At 40.8% G+C, this 20,289-nt stretch overlaps 1 protein-coding gene across 3 annotated transcripts in view; it reads right to left on the reverse strand.

Annotated features, from left to right (window-relative positions):
• Positions 1 to 20,289, reverse strand: part of LOC139226673 (myosin-10) — a 151,815-nt gene that overhangs the window by 57,285 nt on the left and 74,241 nt on the right. The window contains exons 5-7 of one of the 3 annotated variants that reach the window (XM_070857594.1): positions 18,003 to 18,105; positions 16,236 to 16,265; positions 7,945 to 8,037 (exon numbers count right to left, since the gene is read on the reverse strand). In XM_070857594.1, the coding sequence (XP_070713695.1) occupies positions 7,945 to 8,037; positions 16,236 to 16,265; positions 18,003 to 18,105 (226 nt within the window). Of the gene's footprint in view, positions 1 to 7,944; positions 8,038 to 16,235; positions 16,269 to 18,002; positions 18,106 to 20,289 lie in introns of all 3 variants that reach the window. The other 2 variants (XM_070857593.1, XM_070857595.1) reach the window with 2 other exon arrangements.

Consider the following 20,289-nt stretch of genomic DNA (forward strand, 5'->3'; position numbering starts at 1 on the left):
TTCCAATCGTTGTTCGAGCCAGGCATTGGAAGCTTCACGGAGAAAATGCTGATCCATTTGGTTCCAGGTACACGACCCATCCACCACAAGGCACAGGCAGTACTGTACATGATGCGTGAGAAAGTGGAAATTGAGCTGGACAGGCTGAAGCAAGAAAACATCATTGTGCTGGTGGAATTCAACAAGTGGGCTAGTTCGACTGTCCCTGTACTCAAAAGGTGACGGCACAGTCAGAATTTGTGGGGACTAAAGTAACAATTAACCGTTTTTCTCTGCAGGATCAGTACCTGCTACCCAAGGCAGACGACCTATTTGCAACCCTGGCTGGAGGGACATTCACCAAGCTGGACTGGACCTCGGCCTACATGATGCAGGAGCTGGAGGAGTCTTCAAAAGGCCTCACCTGTATCAACACGCACAAAGGTCTGTTCATCTATAACAGATGCCCGTTCGGGATTCAGTCAGCCGCAGCAATCTTCTAACAGAACATGGAGAGCCTGCTAAAGTCGGTTCCTCGCATTGTGGTTTTAGGACGGCATACTGGTTACAGGTCAGGACACCATTGAGCACTTAAAGAATCTGGAAGACGTTCTTAGTTGGTTGGATCGCGTGGAGCTCAGGTTGAAATGCTCTGTTTTCCTGCCGCAGGTCGTCATGTTCTTGGAAAGAAGAATCGCAGCAGATGCCATCAGACCCACCGACGCAAAAACAGAGGACATCAAGAACACGCAGAGACCACAGAATGTGACAGAGTTGCGGTCGTTCGAGACTCAACTATTTTGATAATTTCCTACCTGGGTTAAGCACCCTGCTAGAACCCCTACATGTGCTACTGTGCAAGGGAGACAACTGGGTATGGGGCAATTCACAAGAGGCTGCCTTTAAGAATGCCAGAAATTTGTTGTGTTCAAACAAACTGCTTGTCCTGTATAACCCTTGTAAAAGATTAGTGCTAGCTTGCAATGCATCTTCATACGGGGTCGTGTGTGTAACCAACAGGCTAACGAATCGGGGATTTTGCAACCGGTCGCTTATGCGTCCAGGAGTTTGTCCAAGGCCGAAAGGGCCTACAGCATTGATTGAAAGAGGGGCTCTGGCATGCATTTATGGGGTAAAGAAAATGCACTAGTACTTATTTGACCTCAAGTTTGAGCTTTAAACTGACCACAAGCCACTATATCACTGTTCTGAGGGGAATGGGATTACCAATGCCTCTGCCGGCATCCAAAGAGGGGCACTCATGCTGTCGACATACAACTATGTAATCTGCCACAAAACTGCACAGATGCTCAGTCGGCTACCACTGCCCACCACCAGGGTGGAAATGGCACAGCCAGCGGACTTGCTCATGGTCATGGAGGCACGAGAATGAGAAATCCTCCATTACGGCCTGCCAGATCAGGACCTGGACCAGCCAAGATCCTTTACTGTCTTTGGTTAAAAAAAAAACTGTCCTCCATGGGAGCTGGTCCAGCGTCCCAGCGGAGATGCAGGTGGTGATTAAGCCATACACAGGCGCAAAGATGAAATGTCCCTACAGGCGCACTGTGTTGTGGGGCATCACATGGTCTTGCCCAAGAAAGGCAGAGATACGTCCATTTGTGAACTGCACAGCACCCACCCAGGCATCGTAATGATGAAAGCTATAGCCAGATCCTATGTGTGGTGCCCTGGCATCGACTCAGATTTAGTCATGTGTGCGCCAGTGCAACACTGGCTCGCAGCTGAGCAATGCACTAAGAGGCACCGCTAAGTTTGTGACTGTGGCTCTCCAAACCATGGTCGAGAATCCACGTGGACTATGCGGGCCCATTTCTATGCAAAATTTTTTTGGTTGCTGTGGACGCTTACACAAAATGGATTGAATGTGCGATAATGTCTAAGCATGTCCACGGCCACTATTGAAAGCCTACGAGCCATGTTTGCCACACACTGCCTGCTTGATGTCCTAGTCAGCAACAATGGGCAGTGCTTCACCAGTGCTGAATTCAAGGAATTTATGACCCGCAATGGGATCAAACACGTCACATCTGCCCCGTTCAAGCCCGCATCCAACGGCCAGCTCAGACAATCAAGCAAAGCTTGAAATGTGTCGGAAGGCTCCCTGCAGACCCAGGTGCTGCTCAGCTACCGCATCAGACCCCACTCACCGGAGTTCCCCCAACTGAGCTGCTCATGAAAAGGGGGCTAAAAACAAGACTCTTGTCCACGCTGATCTTCATGATCACGTGGAGGGCAGGCAGCAACAAATTGTGTACCATGACCGTGCAAATTTGTCACGATATTGAGATCAATGATCCTGGGTTTGTACTCAATTATGGACATGGTCCCAAATGGCTCGCTGGCACGTCACAGCCAGAGGGGAGTAGGGTGTTTCAGGTCAAATTGGCCAATGGACAAACTTAGAAAACATTTGGACCCAATCAAATAGTGGTTCACCAACAGCTTCGAACCCGAAGACAACACTACCAACTTTGACCCTCCAATACACACAGGGCAACTGACATGGTTGACTATGAAGCCGAACTCACCATCCCCAGCAGCCCAGTGAAGAACTAACCAACTCATCCACACCTGTACTGAGACAATCTACAAGGGAGCGAAAAGCCCCAGATTGTCTCACCTTGTAAATAAATGTACTATTAACTTCACGGGGGAAGTGATGTTATGTATTTAATCCTTGTAACCTGTATTACACCACCACCAGAGGGCCTACCTGTTGGGAGTCCCAAGGGATCCCAACAACCCTTGGGAGCATGATATATAAGCAGGCCACCCACAAGATACCTGCACACATCTTAAAGGAGCAAAGGTCACACTTGCTCATTGTACACAGTACTCAGGTTCATCCCTTATGAGCGTACCAGACGCCATCTGGATATTATTACAAAGTGTACAGGCCAAGAATGAATATGTATTTTGCTTTGCTGTTCAGACCAAAGTGTTGAAATTCCAACTGACAAAGCTCATAGTTGGCCAAGAATAGGACTTGTAAGAGAACTGGAAATATAAAGCAGCTGTGGCTCATTTATTTTAACACTTATTACGATTGAGCCATTCAAGTCACTTGTGCAACTATCCAAGTACCGTGCAGTTCAACTTGCTGCCTGCAAATAGTTGAACCACCCTCACAGCACACTAAATACATACATATCCCACATCAACTAGTAGGAGACTCTCAGCTGCTGGGTGGATGCCAGCAAGGAGGAACAACTGAACTGAAAGGATTTTGAGTTAAATGACAATGGGAGAATCTTGCTTAGCATGCACAATATCCTATCATAGGCAGTCCCTCAAAATCAAGGAAGACTTGCTTCCACTTGAGTGAGTTCTCAGGTGACTGGACAGGCAGTCAAAGGAAAGGATGGGAGCACTGGTTTGCCGCACACTCCTTCCCGCTGCCTGCGCTTGATTCCGGCGACGAGACTCAATGTGCTCAGCGCCCTCCCGGATGCTCTTCCTCCACTTAGGGCAGTCTTTGGCCAAGGACTCCCAGGTGTCAGTGGGGATGTTGCATTTTTATCAAGGAGGCTTTGAGTGTGCCCTTGAAAAGTTTCCTCTGCCCACCTAGGGCTCGTTTGCAGTGTAGGAGTGGAACTAAACTGCTACAATATCCAGATCTGAGTCAACTGTGAAGTTATCCAGACGATCAAGCCTGGAAGCCAATGGAGTTTGCCATTATCATGGTCAATCCAGGTACCACTTTACAGTAGAACATCTCGGCTGATCTTGCACTCCTAGCACAGAACTTTATACCTGGAGTCCTTTCCTGTCCTAGCTGCAAAGTGAAATTGTATGCTATAGTGCAGGCACTACAAATTTTACTCAAAGGGTCAAGACTAGAAGATTCTGATTTGGAGAGATTAGATTGAGAATTTTTCCACAGATCCTGAATTTTTAAAATTTCACATTCATGGGATGCGAGCATTGCTGGCAAAGCCAGCATTTATTGCCCATCTCTAATTTCCCTTTGAGTGGCTTGCAAGGTCATTTCAGAGGGAAGCCAAGAGTCAACCACATTGTTGTGGGTCTGCAGTCACATAGGCCAGACCAGGCAAGGATGGCAGATTTCCTTCCCTAAAAAAGGACAATGAACCAGTTAGGTTTTTCTGACAATCCAGTCATTACATAGTCACCATTACTGATGCTAGCTTTTTTTTTTTAAATTCCAGATTTACTGAATTAATAGAATTTAAATTCCCCAGCTGCCGTGGTGGGATTTGAACTCTCATTGGATTACTAGTCCAGTAACATTACCACTATACTACTGTTCCCCTAATGACCCAACATTGTGTAGATTGTAACTATGTTTTAAAACTTAGAAATCAATATTAGTAAGTGCTTGTAGCATTGGAGGGTGGCAGCTCAGTCTGTGAAGAGCCATTGACAAATGTCTTATTCATTAGGAACTCCAACTCAAATTCACCATTTGTTTCAAAATGGTCATAGCACTCCATTACTTAAAGTGTATTTCCATAATCAGTGTGTTATGGAAGATGCTTGTGGCTAGTTAGGAAACTGTAGCAAGAGTTTATCCTCTGATCAGGAACAGAAATGGAAAAGGATGCAGAATATGGCATAAAGACAAATCGAAAGCGTGAAACATTCATCTTCTCCAGCATTGACGACCATTCCACAATTAGGATTTCTCTTCTACAAAGAAAGTTACTAGGTAAATAACATTACTTTTAAAATCCAAGAACATTTTTGCTAACCTGGTTGGAAGGTTTCATGTTCCTGTGTAGATATGGCGATTTGAGGACAAAGTTTAGTCGAGTTTATTATTATTTGACGATTCTTCTGCCAACATATTGTCTTGTGAAGATGGGGGGTCAAACAGATCTGGAAGTCAGTACCTGAAGCTTTATATCACTGAGCAGATTCCATTTGAGGACATGTTATATTTTACTTTTCATTTGTGTTAAGCATGAGAGATGAGGAGCAATTTCTTCAGAGGATGGTGAATCTTTGGAATTGTCTACCCCAGAGGGCTGTGGATGCTCAGTCATTGAGTATATTCAACACAGATCGATAGATTTTTGAATATTAAGGGAATCAAGGGATCTGGGGGAAGGTGAAATTGAGGTAGACAATCAGCCATGATCTTATTGAACAGCGAAGCAGGCTCGAGGGGCCAAATGGCCTGCTCCTGCTCCTAATTCTTATGTTCTTAGCAAGACAGGTAAGGGAGGAATGCAAAGAGCTCAACACTGAATAAAACAGAATTTGGAGAAGCAGAAAATTAGATGAAAAAGGAGTTTGAAGGGACTGGAAAATGAAGCAGAGTCAGGGGAAGGGGGGGGGGGATGAAAGAAATTGGAACTGCTGTGTATCACATGATTTGACAAATCTTAAAATCCAAGGAATTGTAGCTGGAGCAACTACCACTTTTGAAGCTCCTACAATATCTCAGGTTTCAATATAAAAATACCATGGGGATCAGACCCACAACAGTTTGAAGACAATAACTTGCAGATGTTCTGCTTCAGACTAAGGATTTAAAAAAAGTTGGCTACAACTTTCCCTTAGAATTTCACACTTCTAAAGCTACTGCTATCATTTTGGCCTCATTTTTAGCAAACAAAATCCTTCTGTAATCCAAAACTCCAAATATGGCAAACAGGATACATTAAAAAATTTGCCTCCTGCAATCCAGGTTAAGTTCAGTCCAAAGCTAGTCAGAGTGGTGACATTTTTCAGTTGTACATTGCCAGACATGCATTTATTCTCAGTCTCCAAAATTGAATGCAGAGATTCTGAAAGTTAATATACCTTGCCCACATACAATTAAAAACCTTAAACTGGTACTTGTGTACTCTAACATTCATTGTTGCTGGAGCAGTTAGATTTACAGGACATTAATATTGATGCAAATAGCTGAACAGCTAAGTATAGCATACACAATTTAATAATCCATTTTGAATAGTATAATAAACTGACTAATCTCAAAATATTTCAAACATTTAGTGGTTAAGGTCAAGGCTTTTCTACCAAAATTATTTTCTAAAAACCCATGTGTCACATGTGGCTAATATTTGAGAAAAACATACACCAGAACAGCTTGCCAAGTCTTGTGAATTGAACAGAACCTAAAATTATACCTTGCAAAATGTTAACAAATCCAGTTCTCTCTTCTCCAGTGTGAATGACCAGATTATATCAGGTGACAAGATCTTAAAAACCTCATTACTTTCTCCACCTTTGGTTGCTGAAGTCTCACCAACTGGAATCAAGGAGGACAAGCAACCTGTCCCCACGACCCCCAACCAGACTACCTTAAACTGATGGGGATACAAGAGCAGTCCAGTGACAATTCTCCTTCCAATTATCCCTCATGATGAGAAAGCACCTTCCTTGCACTCTACAACCTCAATTTCAAATTCTTGACTTGAGAAAGTTTGCATGTTATACTCTGAAAAGTAATCCAACAATCTGGGCCAGGAATTTTAGCTTTTCACAGGCCAAATTTGCTTTTATATAGTAAATCAAACCATGTGAGTAATTGAAGCTTAACTAATTCCAGAACTGAAGTGCAGCCTTAATTATAGGCCAGATCACAGAAATTCGAGATTAGCCATGTGATAACGTGCCCAACTGTAGCTTTAGTCTTCCTCCTAAAATTCCCAAGAAAAATTGTAGTCCCCAAAGATCAATTAGAGAGATTGCCAGTTGATACCACAGCAGCACAGCTCAAGAGTATAAACCATGATTACAGGTAACATTTTCATTGGATTCATTCTCTGGCTACGTAGAGATGCCAAATTATGGACCAAAAGCAACTGAAGGGAGAAACGTACCAGTGAAATTGTACACTGCTTTCTGAACTAGCTTTACTTTTAATGATTGAGTCAGTCTCTTCACTTCTCACTAGAACTTTATGCAGATGAGATATATGTACTTATCAGCTGACAATACTGAAACAGCTGCAGTCCTGCATCATTTTACAGCATTCCATTACCTAATCAGGCTAGAAGTTAATGGCAGATGTGCATGAGCAATTAGGGGATGCACCCAGGTACTAGCCACCCCTATACAAAATGGGTGTTCTCTTCCTTCTTCCACCACCCCCACTAAAGATAGAAAACACAGGGGCAGGCAAGATGTAGCAGTATTACAATTTATAATTGTAGGAATATTCACTGGTTCAAGTTTGCTCTCCAGCTGGTTTTTTTTAAAAATTGCAAAACAAAATCCTTTGCCTACCTACGAACTGCATTTATTTTACATAAATATAACAAAATAGTCTTGAAAGTCTACAACTATAATAGATTTAAATATTTCTAAGTACATGCTGCTATTAACCCTATAGACTCCATTGACATTCTGAACACTGGGCAAGCATTGTTAAACTTCACAATATTTGCTGCATTAATCCAAGTAACAGAACAATTAGCTTTTGTGCTTCATTTAATAGGCAGCAAGTATATCATGCATTAAGTACGCATTCAAAATGATTTTGAAAAAAATGTAAACAAAATCTGCCCCATCTCCTGCCTCAAATTGAAAGCCAGCCAGAAAGACTTGCATTTACATAGCACCTTTCACATCTTAAACAATCCAGAGCACTTTACATCCAATTAATTACTTTTGAAATGTAGTCATTATTTCATAGGTAAATATGGCAGCCAATTTGTATACAGCAAGGTCCCACATTATGTTATTGAATGACCAGATAATTGGTTTTGGTGGTATTGGTTGAGGAACAGATGCAAGGACACAGCTAGCACCCTACATCTTTGGAAAAACATGCCTTTGGATCTTTTCCACCTGCCTTTCATCTGAGACAGCACCTCCAACACTACACTGAAGTATCAGCCTAAGTGATGTGCGCTAGTCCTGGAATGGGAATTGAGCCAACAAAATGCATGTAAAAGATAAATATATCAGGGAGGGCTGCTAGTTATGAAAAGTTGTCACCTTCAAAATTCAGTAAAGTTTACTTACAAAACGAGAAGAGTTGTCATTTTTCACAGTTTTGGCATTACCAAACGATTCTAGTATAGGGTTTGCTTGCAGAAGCTGCCGTTCCAGTTCTCCCTAAATAAAAAAAAATGGACAAAATTATTCTTGAGTAATGAAAAAGACCACCAAAACCATACCAACATTGTGGCCCAAATGACTGCCCATCAACAACTGAATTAGTTGAAGGCAGGCGAAATGTTGTTTTGTTTATTTTTCGCAAAGTTTGCAGGGTTTTTCTGCTTATTTGATCAGCAATGTTGTACTACGAGAATGTTGAGACCAGCACCTGATGGTAACATGGAGCAAGCAGACTAGCTATATTAATCAAACCCACTGCCCTCTAGCCAGGGAAAATTAAGTACTACCCAAGTCGGTTCACCAACAGCCAAATTCCAATTGGATTTGAATGTTGAAGACTTCCGACAGGATAGATTAAAAAGGGAACTTAATATTTACTTTGCACAGCTTGCAGTAATTACACAACTGGTGCAATGACTAACCTACAGCTGGTCTTGCGTCAGTTAGCTAAATTTAGTTCAGGTGACTTCACAGATTGTTCAACACTGCTTTGAATTGATGGAAACTATTCTTTAAGTGGCTTGTTAAAACTAAAACAAGGTGGAAACAATGCAGACATTTGAGGGGTGAAGTATTAAAATAATCCAACCTCTTCTGATTTACTTTTGGCCAGGCCACAGAAAATTATTCCTTTAGTATACACCAGTCCAACAGATGCAGCCAAATTGTAAGGGCAAAGAATTGGAGGCTCCAGTATTACCTGGAACAGTGGAGTGTAATATTAGACCAGTCAGAATATAAATATTTCTTACAACTTGGGTTCCAAGGTGACCATTGTTGCTAGTGAACATTGGAAAAATGGTTTTTGAACACAAGCTAATCATGAGGAACATTCCAGAGATTATAATTCGATAAAATCTCCACATTTGCATTGAGTCTAGTCAAGGCTACCTTTTAGACCATTGGTAGGATCATCTATCCAAATTTATTGCCAGTCACTCATCTGATTCCAGAACGTTCATCAAATTGTTGTGTTAACGATGGCACCATTTTATGAGATTCATGAGCAGGGCTGAAGTTGCCCCACTGGTTGAGAATTGAATTGTATTTTTCCATTCCAATGATGCATTTTAAAAAACCGAGAATGCAAGCTTGTATTCTGCCTCCAGCACTAATTGGTTGTAAGAAAGCACATTCCCATAACTAAACATGTGCAATGCACTGAAGAGATAGTTGCCAAGAACTCTGCATGAATGCAACTCAGCAATAACCACCCCTCCCTCCTTCAAGTGGAAACCATGAGCAACACTTCATGTCTGACTTATAATTCAATTACAAAAGTATTTGTGGACAGCCTCATGAATGTATGTCCATATATACTATACAAAGCCAAAGTTAAAAAAGATTTAGCAGAAAGCATTTGATTATTTACATAAAATTGTGATGGTTCATAAGAGGCTACACAAGTGCTTTAAAAGTTGAATAATTTAGTTCATTCCCCCACTAGTCTCTTCAGTCCTATAACACTTCACAAGCTGAACCCCACTACTGCAAGCACATCAGACTGTAATTGCCTTCTGTTATGGAAATAGTGGTGATTAGTTTACCGTCAGAACTCATGTTTAGAATCAGGAGCTCCAACCAACTACAGCCAGTTTTTGTGACACTTGTGAATAGACCAACTTTATCATTTTAAAAAAGGACATTGAACCAGATGCAAGAAGATTGGAGAGCATTTAAGAACTATGGGGTCTTCCAGGACAAACTCACTGCACCCCCTATTCAAAAAAAAGACAGAAGTTGATATATCTTTCATGTGATCGTTGGAATGCAAAAGCATTTCTAAAAAAGACTAAAGTTCAAACATTTGGAGGGTTGCTTGTGATGAGTAGTTTCCAGTAAATCATCTAAAAAGGAATACCACTAACACTTAAGGTGAAGGAACAGCAAAGATGCAGTTTGGAGCTTGCATAGGGAACAGAACACAAACAGTCCATTATGTCCAACTTTTCTTGCACACTAGATTCCTGCAATAGATAATTTCCAGAGCTGTGTATAGTACAGATATTACATGTTTTCACTCATCTGTATGATCTTCAATTAGTGAAACTTCTTTGAGTCTCAAGTTTATGAACAGCAGAGTTGACACCATTGCTGGTTGGTGCAATTAGCTTCACAAGGCTGTGTCCAACACAACAGCTGGTTAAATACAATTGGTCAGTCAAAATGAGGTATAGGACTTAACTTTACACAAAAGGCAAGGCAAATGACTACATTAGATTTCCAAATTTGCATTTTGCCAATTGAACTTTATCAACTAAAATAGTGGAATAGCAGAGATCAGTGATTTCTCCAGAACCATTAGCTCCACACTGTAGCCAGCCAGTAGGCAATACAGTTCAAGTGGCACAAGCTATGTCTGTCATGCCTCTTGTACAATATCCAGTTTAGAGAATGGACCAAAAACCTCACCCAACAGAGACACACAAGTTCAATAATCCTGGCATTCAATGGATTTAACACCCATTGCAAAATATAAAAATTGCTGTGGCAATTTCTCTAGATTTTATACTCCACCTTTTTTGATCAATCTAACAATTTTAATGGTTTTAAAGTTTTATGAACTCAGTCAGAATACTAGAATTTATGGGACAGCACAGCTTTGTTTGAAAATTCAAGTTCTGAAAAATCAGTGCATGGCAATCACCTGCCATTGGCATTCATAACTGAATTATGAAAAGTTTACTTTTAGGGGGAAATCTGAAATAACTCCAAATAACTTTGTTGGCTTACTGTATTGCAGTTAGTTACTTTTTATGGCAATGAATCAGCAACTTCTGTACACTTCGAAGGATCATTGAACTGCAATGGAATCCAACAGGTTTTCTATTTACATTAAGTGTCCCACCCCTTCCCCCAAACCAGGTTTAGAGGCCAGGTAAAATTATATGCAGAGTTTTCATATTAGCATATGTTTTTAAACAGATGCTGAATGGAACAAGTACCCACATTAAAGGGTTTTGAAGTGAAGGGCTTTCCCAGTGGTTTGAAGGTTAATGCACAGCGTGTCATTGAGACACAGACCAGGAGGCTCACAGGTTGATTCCCAGGTCTAGGCAGAGTTTGCTGATCCTAGCCAGGGCAGTGATGTGAGCAACACTGCAACTGGACAGAGGAAAAATAATTACTCACACTGCTTTTTGTTTTATTCATTCACAGAATGTGGGAGTCACTGGGAAGGCCAGCATTTATTACCCATCCCCAATTGCCCTCATGGTGGTGGTGAAGAAACCGCTGCAGCTTGTGTGGTGAAGGTACTCCCAGTGCTGTTAGGGAGGGAGTTTCAGGATTTTGATCAATGAAGGAACAGTGATATATTACCAAGTCAGGATGATGTGTGACTTAGGAAGGGGAACTTGGAGGTGGTGATGTTTCCATGCGCTTGCTGCCTTTATCCTTCTAGGTGGTAGAGATTGCAGGTTTGGGAGGCAACTTGCTATCAAGTCAACTATGATCAGTTATATGATATCAAGTTGCATACACAGCCTGCTTGGATCTGTCCACTTCCAAAAACAGCTCAAAGCATTATGACTTTCCACTTCAGTCTAGACTACTCCCTTTTGGAGTACTTTAGTGGCCAAAAGAGGTCACGTCTTCAGTGACTGAGACAAGCCCTCCACATTTGTCTACATTAGTGAGTGACAATACAGACTTCAGGCTTTTACATTCATCAGTTGTGGTGATCACTTGAGCTTCTTCATTTAGTTCGTCAAGTGGCAACTGCCCCAATTAATAATAGTTTCCAGATCCACTCAAGGTTGCTCATTCATTTGCAGATCTCAAGGGAGAAAGCAGTCTATATCTGGAGCCCTGAGCTTCATCGTCTGAGCTTATGAACAAAATTCTTCAAATTGTAGCTATTTCACCCCCAAGCATTATCCTTATGCCAAGAATGTTTGAGCATACTGTTAACTGCAACCACCACTTTGACCTTGCTTGGAGTGTTGCATTTGATGACAATTCTTTGCTATGCTGTTTTATATTGAAACCAAAAATGAAAACCTTGAAATTACAAAAAGATCCAATGTACAAATCTGAGCAATATGCAAACCGTCAGACGTGTAATATAATGTGCTGTAAACAATAATAAATTCAGAAAGTAATTTTACACATTTCAAATATGAAAAACTGCAGATATTTGGGCTGTAATGTAGTATTTATTGGACAAATATCCCCAGGATGTTTGTTTTTAATAGCACCGGATCCAATCCAATGTGAAATGGAAAATATCCAAGCGTACTGTGCATATTCCTTATTCTCAATATCATGCAGAGTTAAGATCTATGTAGTGAGCCATAAACATCTGGGAGGGAAGAGAGAATGCATTACAAGTCAGTCTCAGATCAGACAAAGAGGTAGCAGAGCAAAGCAGCTTCTCCTTGAATGTTAGCAGATTTCATAACTAGACTCGATTTACAGCTGCACAGAAACTGGTCAAGAACATTAACAAATGTTGATATCTAAATGTGCTGTTGCACATTTAAGCATTTAGCACATCCAGATTCACATTTTTGATTGGCAGATATTATATTCCAGTATTTGTATTCTCCAGAAAGAAGCTACTGTAACAAATATACAAGGTATTTATAGAACGCGAGACATTACTTTAGAGTTAGACAGAAACCAGCAAATTTCTGACATACTGCACTAGTGACTCCTGCAACTTCTTCCCCTCCCCCCCCATACTAAATTCCTGTCAGCAGCTATGGGAAAACACTAAAAAGGTAAAGTTATTTTACAATTACAGACCCAGACAAACTGAAGTCATTAATAAAACTTCAGATTAATAAGTGTGCGCAATAAAGTTGTTTAGGATTTTATGCCAGAAACAAATTCAGCCTTTTTCAAAGTAAAATGCTCACTTTTTAAACAAATGCAAAAGCATTTAAAGCAGTTACTAGATTATAATGCATCATGGGTCAATGATTTAGTGCACTGGCACAGATGCAAAAATGACAGCTGGGGCAGATCAACTCCAAGTAAACTTGATACTCTTGAGTAGGAAGAGTACTATCATCTTAGAAGCTCCAAAATCACAAGTGCTATGCTTCAAATCTATAACAGTATTACAAAATATTTGTTACCATCTCTTCCGGTAGTTTGGCATTGCATAAACAGAATAAACTAGTGATTTTGGGAAGTGTACAAGATACTTTTTATTTGATGCAAGTTTGTTGAAAATGCCTTCGAGTACAGACCAGCAATTCTGTAACAAAAGAGCAGCACTGCTTTGGTTTCAGCAGTTAAGCTGTGAAATCATGCAAAGCAATGCAGGACAGACAAGGCATAATCAAGAACGGATGCTATTTTGTTTGCTGCACATTAAATGTAGACTCTGGGAGCAAAGATCATGTCTACTGCATACAAGAACAATAGCATCCTGTTTCTTGTGCCCATCAGATTGACCATGAAATTGTTACCACAGCCTGAACAGCAGGGGATTTAAAACTACATGCTACTCACATACAGTGACGTTCCACTCTGCAGTCAACAGGCCGAAACACAGCATACCAAAATAAAATGTTAGTGACATGGCAACACAAGTTTATTAAATTATTTCTGATCTGTACCAGAAACAGGAAGCATGCTAACTTTGAAGGTGAAAAGATTCTATATGCACAGGATTTAATAAAATGAAAAGCTAAATTATTTCAAAATCATGACCAAAGCTTTTCATTTTATTTTTTAAAACCTCTCTTCCCATAGCTCTTAGGACAGAGATTAAAGCAAATCCAAAAAGGAATCTGACCACCTCTTGCGAGGTCAACATTTATCACATTAAGTAAAAACTGAAACATACTCATCACTGATTACATTTAAAAAAAATTAGGCCATACAACCGCTTGAGCCTGCTCCGCCATTCAATATCATGGCTGATCTTTGATCTCAACTCCACTTTCCCACCCAATTTCCATATCCCTCGATTCCTCGAGTCCAAAACACAGCCTTGAATATATTCAACGACTTGGCTTCCATAGCCTTTTGGGGTAGAAAATGCCAATGATTCATAAACCCACTGTGGGAAGAAATTCCTCATTTGTCTTAAATGGCCAGCCCCTTACCAGAGACTCTCCAGCCAGGAGAAACAACCTTTCAGCATCTACATAGTCAACCCCCCTCAGAATCTTGTGTTTCAATGAAATCACCTCATTCTCTCCCTTTTCCCCTCCCCCCCACCTCCCCATCCAACTCTAAGAAAACCGCAACGTTCAAGATTGTTTTTACCCTCCCTCCTCCCACCCATCCCCTTTCCCCTGAGCAAATTTTATTGTCGCAATCTAAATAAGTCTGGTGTTTAAATACAGCATTTGGGTACCCATATTTCCAGAAACAACTTGCATTTATACAGCACATTTAATGTAGGAAAATATCCCAAGGTGCTTTATGGAAGAGCAAACAGACAAAAATTGACAAGCCAAAGGAAGAGATATCAGGACAGGGGATCCAAAGCTTGGTTAGAGGTAGGTTTTATAGAGTATCTTAAAAAATAGGTGGCAAGTCTTAGGGAGGGAATTCCAGAGTTTAGGGCCTATATGGCTGAAGACATGGGCACCAATGTTGGGGCATAGGGATTGGGGGAGAAACAAAACAGAGTTGGAGAAACGCAGTGTCTGAGGGTTGTGGGGCTGGAGGAGATTAACGTGACAGGTGAGGGAATCGGAGGGATTTGAACAATTTTTTTTATTCAAGATGTCAATGTAGGTCAGCAATCACAAGTGGTGATGGGTGAACAGAATCTGGAACCGATTAGGATTTGGCAGAAGATTTTTGGATGAGTTCAAGTTTATGGGGTGGAATATGATAGGCCAAACCTGGTGAGCATTAGAACAGTAGAGTCTGGAGGTAACAAAAAAAATGGATGATGGTTTCAGCAACAGATAATGTTTTCAATGGAAAAAAAATCATGTCAGCAGTATGAATCTTAATCATTGGTGACACTAAGACAAGGTGGATAAACTACTTCAGATTTTTAATCTGTGTGGAAGAGTCCAAACCATTTATGCAGTTAATACACTAGTTTACCATATAACTTCCTACTGTAGAAATAGGAATGCCACACTAACCATTTTTACATGGACCAGGTTGAATTATTGCCAATTAAATGATGACTGGCAAGGTTCCACTGTTGGCAATGATGAATTGAGTGGGGACAGGAAGAGAATTAGGAGTGCCAACCCAGTTGCATAAAATTTAAAAAAGGGAAGTAGATTACAGAATTTATAGTTTTCAGCTGAACAACACTCCAACAGGAAGCTCAGACTTGAGACAAAGACTAGGATCAGTACTAGGGGAAGACAACATATTCAAGAATAATTTCACAGGCCAGACGATAACTTCCCTCCTAAGGGCATCCTTTTTGAAATGATAATTCATTTCTTATAAGCCACTTGCTTGAAATAAATTTAGAAATGTGCCACAAAGAGACAACCATCTAATCCAAGTGATAATGCAATGATCTATGTGGCCTATGTAGTGCCATTTTCTGCAGGAAATCTCATTCAAAAGTCAATACTTCAAATAAGGAAGTGCCAGGCTCACTATTAAATATTCCTACCAAAGTTGACAAGTTTTTGGAACCAAAAGTATCAGAAATCTAAGTAGAAATTACACATACATTTTATATGAAGTATTCATCATAGGCGGTCCCTCAAAAACAAGGATGACTTGCTTCCACGCCAAAAAAAAGACAAGTTCACAGGTGTTTCAATGAACGACCCGAACTACATCCTGAAGGGTGGAAGATGCCTGTGTATGCATTATTTTGTTTTAAATAAACGTGGGGTGGCCATTGCACACCAGCCACACCACAGGCTTGACAGAACTAGGTCTTGGTCCAGTGGCAAGGATTACCCAAGACAACTGGAGACCAGCTCTGCTGCACAGACCCAATAGTCTTCAGTCTAACACTTAGTATGAATAATGTTAGAAGCATCACTGATGAAAATACATGTCCAATTACAAAAGAGTAGCAACTCAAACATGGAATCAAATCTTACTTCAGAATGTAGATTTTAGAAAAAAAAAAGCAAGCAGCTGTTTGTATGCTTGTGAAAAGTTGCCTTAAGAGCTCTTCAAGCAATTGTAAAGGAAAAGGCAAGTGCAAAGCTTCAAAATAATAAAACAAAATTAATGAGCTGGAAAAGGTGTCAATCACATGCTGCAAAGAGTTAAACTGAACAGCATTTAACACTTGCCTGATGTTTCACTGGTTTAGGCGATTCGGGCTGCTTGTCGCAAACAAATAAATAGTATGGTTAGGAAATATGCATAAACTTCAAAACAGCTGGGCACATCTCCCCAGGTTCTGCAGAGCAAGTATTTCATTGAAGCACAACACATCAGATTTTGCTCATGGAATTAAAAAGATTTTGGTGAACATTTGTATAGTGATGGCCACCATGAAGTACAGATTTCAGTGAAGTCATTTTAAATGGTACCTCTTCAGGGTCTGAGGTATTTATAAAGTTTCTGATTTCGTCTATTGCTACCTAGAGTTGATCCACTGCACAACTGCCTTGCTTTGCAATGTAATAACACTGACCACACAAGGGCAAAACCCAATTCATTCTCAGGTAATATTAACCTTTGAAAAAAACATTAGTGCATCACATCTCTCAAATGTCAAGCTATTTAGTGCAGTTGAAGTGTAGGGATTGTTAATTGGGGAGATATGATGCATACATTTGAATGGGCACAACATTTGTACAAATGCATTTATCTAGCTCAGTGAAGACAGCTCAAGACAATTCTAGGTCAAGAGATTAGCTTGCCAGCAAGTGGGATACACTTTTTACAACCGTTTGAATGCTGTAGAGAAAGTTGCCTCTAAATTTGAGCTTAAAAAATTGTATGAATTCAGGAAAGAACATGATTTTGCTGGGTTGGAGCACTTTGGGGCTTGTTGGTATTTTTGTGTATTCAATATTATAAGGATTGGGCAGGAAACAATGATACTTTATTATAGTTAAATAGCACAAGTTATGTCAATTTGAGAGGCAGAAATGTGCAGCTTTTGGGAACGTCAAAATTTCTCTGCAGGCTGGGGAGCTGGGAGATGTTTAGGTATGATAGTTCCACCACTGATGAGAAGGTCTAATACAGAATGGTGTTTACACTGGCAGTTTGTCTTAGAAAAAAGTGGACGAATTTAGAATGGAAAAGAGCTGATACAAAGTGCACGCAGACAATAGCCCAGCAAAAAGGGCTTAGGATGTTTTACATCACATGAATTCCCCTGGGGGGGGGGGGGGAATAGATAAGCTTTATAACTGTTAGGATAACAATTTCAAATATTTGTGACCATCATCCTCAGAATGCCAGTTGGGACACATTGTGACGAATGCAGAACGGAGCTCGCTATAACGCTCCTGGTATTTTAGAATGATGGAACATAACAGTACAAGAGGTCGCCAAGCCCCAAAACAACTAGAGCTCTTTCAGCTTTCATAACCAAAATTGCTTTTCATTTTAGAACTGTAACAGTTGTCATAAGAGCTATTCAGCCACTACCATGTGGTGTGGTTCATGGTTCTAAGAATGCTTTTCCTGGGTTTTCAAATCATTTCATGGTGGTTTTCTCCATATTGGGAACATGTTCACTTTCTGAAAAATCTAGTTTTTAAATTCCATGCAGCAAAACACACTCCTGAGCACAGCACACTAAAATGCAAGTTTTTTTCACAATACAGCTTATTCCATTGCAGTTAACATTAAGGTACATTACAAGGACTATGTTGAATTTGTAAGCAAGATATCTATCTGTATGCCACATCATAAAGAGCAACTAGGCCTCTGCATTGAATATACTGAAACACCATACTGCCAATTAATTAGCTGCATTATGCAATTATCACAAGCCACATAGCATGTATAAGCATCAAGAAATTTGAAAACAACCATACCTGTAACATACAATTAACTGGGATTAATGCCACAACAGTATTAAGGAGAATTTAACTCACTGGAATACTGTGGTCCTTTCGTCCTTTGTGAGAGGAAGCAACATGGGCCAGATATTGAATAACTTTCTTAGTGTTTTCCGTCTTGCCTGCACCAGATTCTCCTCTATTAAAAAATGTTGAGGAAAAAAAAAGTTACTTTTGGGTGAGCACACAGATTTTAGTCAAGTTTTTTTTTCAAATTCTACCAGGCACAAACTACAGGCAAGAGTTCAAATAGCCAACTAGCTCTAAAGCTTTCACCAGGACCTATCTGGTGCAAGGACTCAGAAATGGACATCTTTCTCTGTCTATTTTGCCATCATGCCTTATGTAGTCAAATGGACCTAGTTTAAACTAGAAAACTGCAATTGCATTAAAGAACAAGACTATTGGAATTTGCAAGTCATCATCAGATAAGGAAGTGCTAGGATCAGTGATTAGCTGAAACAATGGGGAAAGCAGAACAGGTAAACAGATTGTCCCATGATCATATTAAATGTCTAGACTGTGAATCAGACATCTCACCACCACCTGATATGTCAAAAGGAAATAAAGGTCATCTTGATCAAGCAACCAAATGAGAGCAAACAGTAGTCAGGCTGCCCGATAAGGGAAGGTGAAACTGGCAGGAGCCAACCACAATGGTTTTGAGGGGGGGGGGGGGGGGTCACGTGACAAAGGGGCACCACCACAGATGAAGCAGCTTCTGCACTACTTTAACGTAATGAAACGTCCCAAAGCGCTTCACGAGTATGGTGATAAAAATTTGCCACCGAGCCACACAAGTAGAAATTAGCACAGGTGACCAAAAGCTAAGTCAAAGAGATATGTTTTAAGGAGCATCTTGGAGGAAAGAGCAGTAGACGTGGAGGGGTTTAGGCAGAGAGTTCCAGAGCTTGGGGCCTGGGCAACAGAAGGCACAGCCACCAATGTTTGAGCAATTACAATCAATCAGTGATGCTCAGGAGGGCAAACATCTCAGGGGTTGTAGGGCTGGAGGAGATGAGACCATGGAAGGATTTGAAAATGAAAATTTTGAAAGTGAGGCGTTGCTTAACCAGAAGTCAATATAGGTCAGCAAGCACAGGGGTGATGGGTGAGCAGGAGTTGGTGCGAGTTAGGACACAGGCAGCCAAGTTTTGGATCCTTGAGTTTATGTAGGGTAGAATGAGGACAGCTAGGAGTGTGTTGGAATAGCCACGTCGAAAAAGGTAACAAAGGCATGGATAAGGGCTTCAGCAGCAGATGAGCTGAGGCAAGGGTGGAGACAGGTGGAAATAGGCAGTCTTAGTTATGCTGCAAATATGTGGTCGAAAGCTCATTCCAGGGTCAAATATGACACCAAGGTTGCGAACTGTGTGGCTCAGCTTCAGACAGAAGTTGGGGAGAGGGATGGTCAGTGTCTAGGGAACAGAAAAGAATGGCTTTAGTCTTCCCAATATTCAAATTGGAGAACATTTTTGCTCATCCAGAACTGGATGTTGGACAAGCAGTCTGACAGCACTGGAAGGGGCAGCTGGACTACATGCCCTACCCAGAGGAGGAACGGAGTAATTCTGTTTTACTTCTCAGTGGCTAAATACAGAAATGCATTAATACTTGCTTGTACTTTAAATAAAGGGCTATTGTACCAGATTTGATATCACCTTGGAATCCATTACACTGGTCCCCTGTAACTACTTGAAGGCTGGGAAGACTTCAAGGGGTTTTCTTCCCATCTCACGGGAAACCTTTATTTTCAACGGCTCCTTCCCACCAAGCATGACTAAAATCAACAGCTCCGCAGAGTGAACAGCGAACCAACATCCCACAACTTTGATGCTGTTTATTGAATGTTTCAACAGGCCTGTTACGATTCAGGATCTCACCCAGATACTTTTTCTTGGGCCAATGCAAAGGACTGCTTCCACAGAAAAGCAGCAACGCCCTATTAACAGGTGGGGGATCTTGCACACAAACTATACAACACTCTCGGCTGCCGCTAAGTTTTGTGCAATACTCCTCGCACACTTCTGAGAACCACAACTGTCGGATGTAGCTCGGGCTATAAATGATGATCCAGTTTGAAGTAGAACAAGACCCTCTCACTAGATTACAGTCAAATTCTTCAATTTCTCTCCAACAGTTAAACCATATTATAAATTCTAGAAACACTGAAATTCTCAAAACTTAAAATGCTTGTATGAGGGAAAAGTTTATACATGAAATACATTTCCACTAGCCACAACTCCAATAGCCGAGCAGAAATTCACTGAAGAGCCCAGATATGAGCCAATAGTTATACCCACTCAAGTTAGAAATTTTATCT

Source organism: Pristiophorus japonicus, chromosome 16, assembly GCF_044704955.1.
Source record: "Pristiophorus japonicus isolate sPriJap1 chromosome 16, sPriJap1.hap1, whole genome shotgun sequence".
Lineage (NCBI taxonomy): Eukaryota > Metazoa > Chordata > Chondrichthyes > Pristiophoridae > Pristiophorus > Pristiophorus japonicus.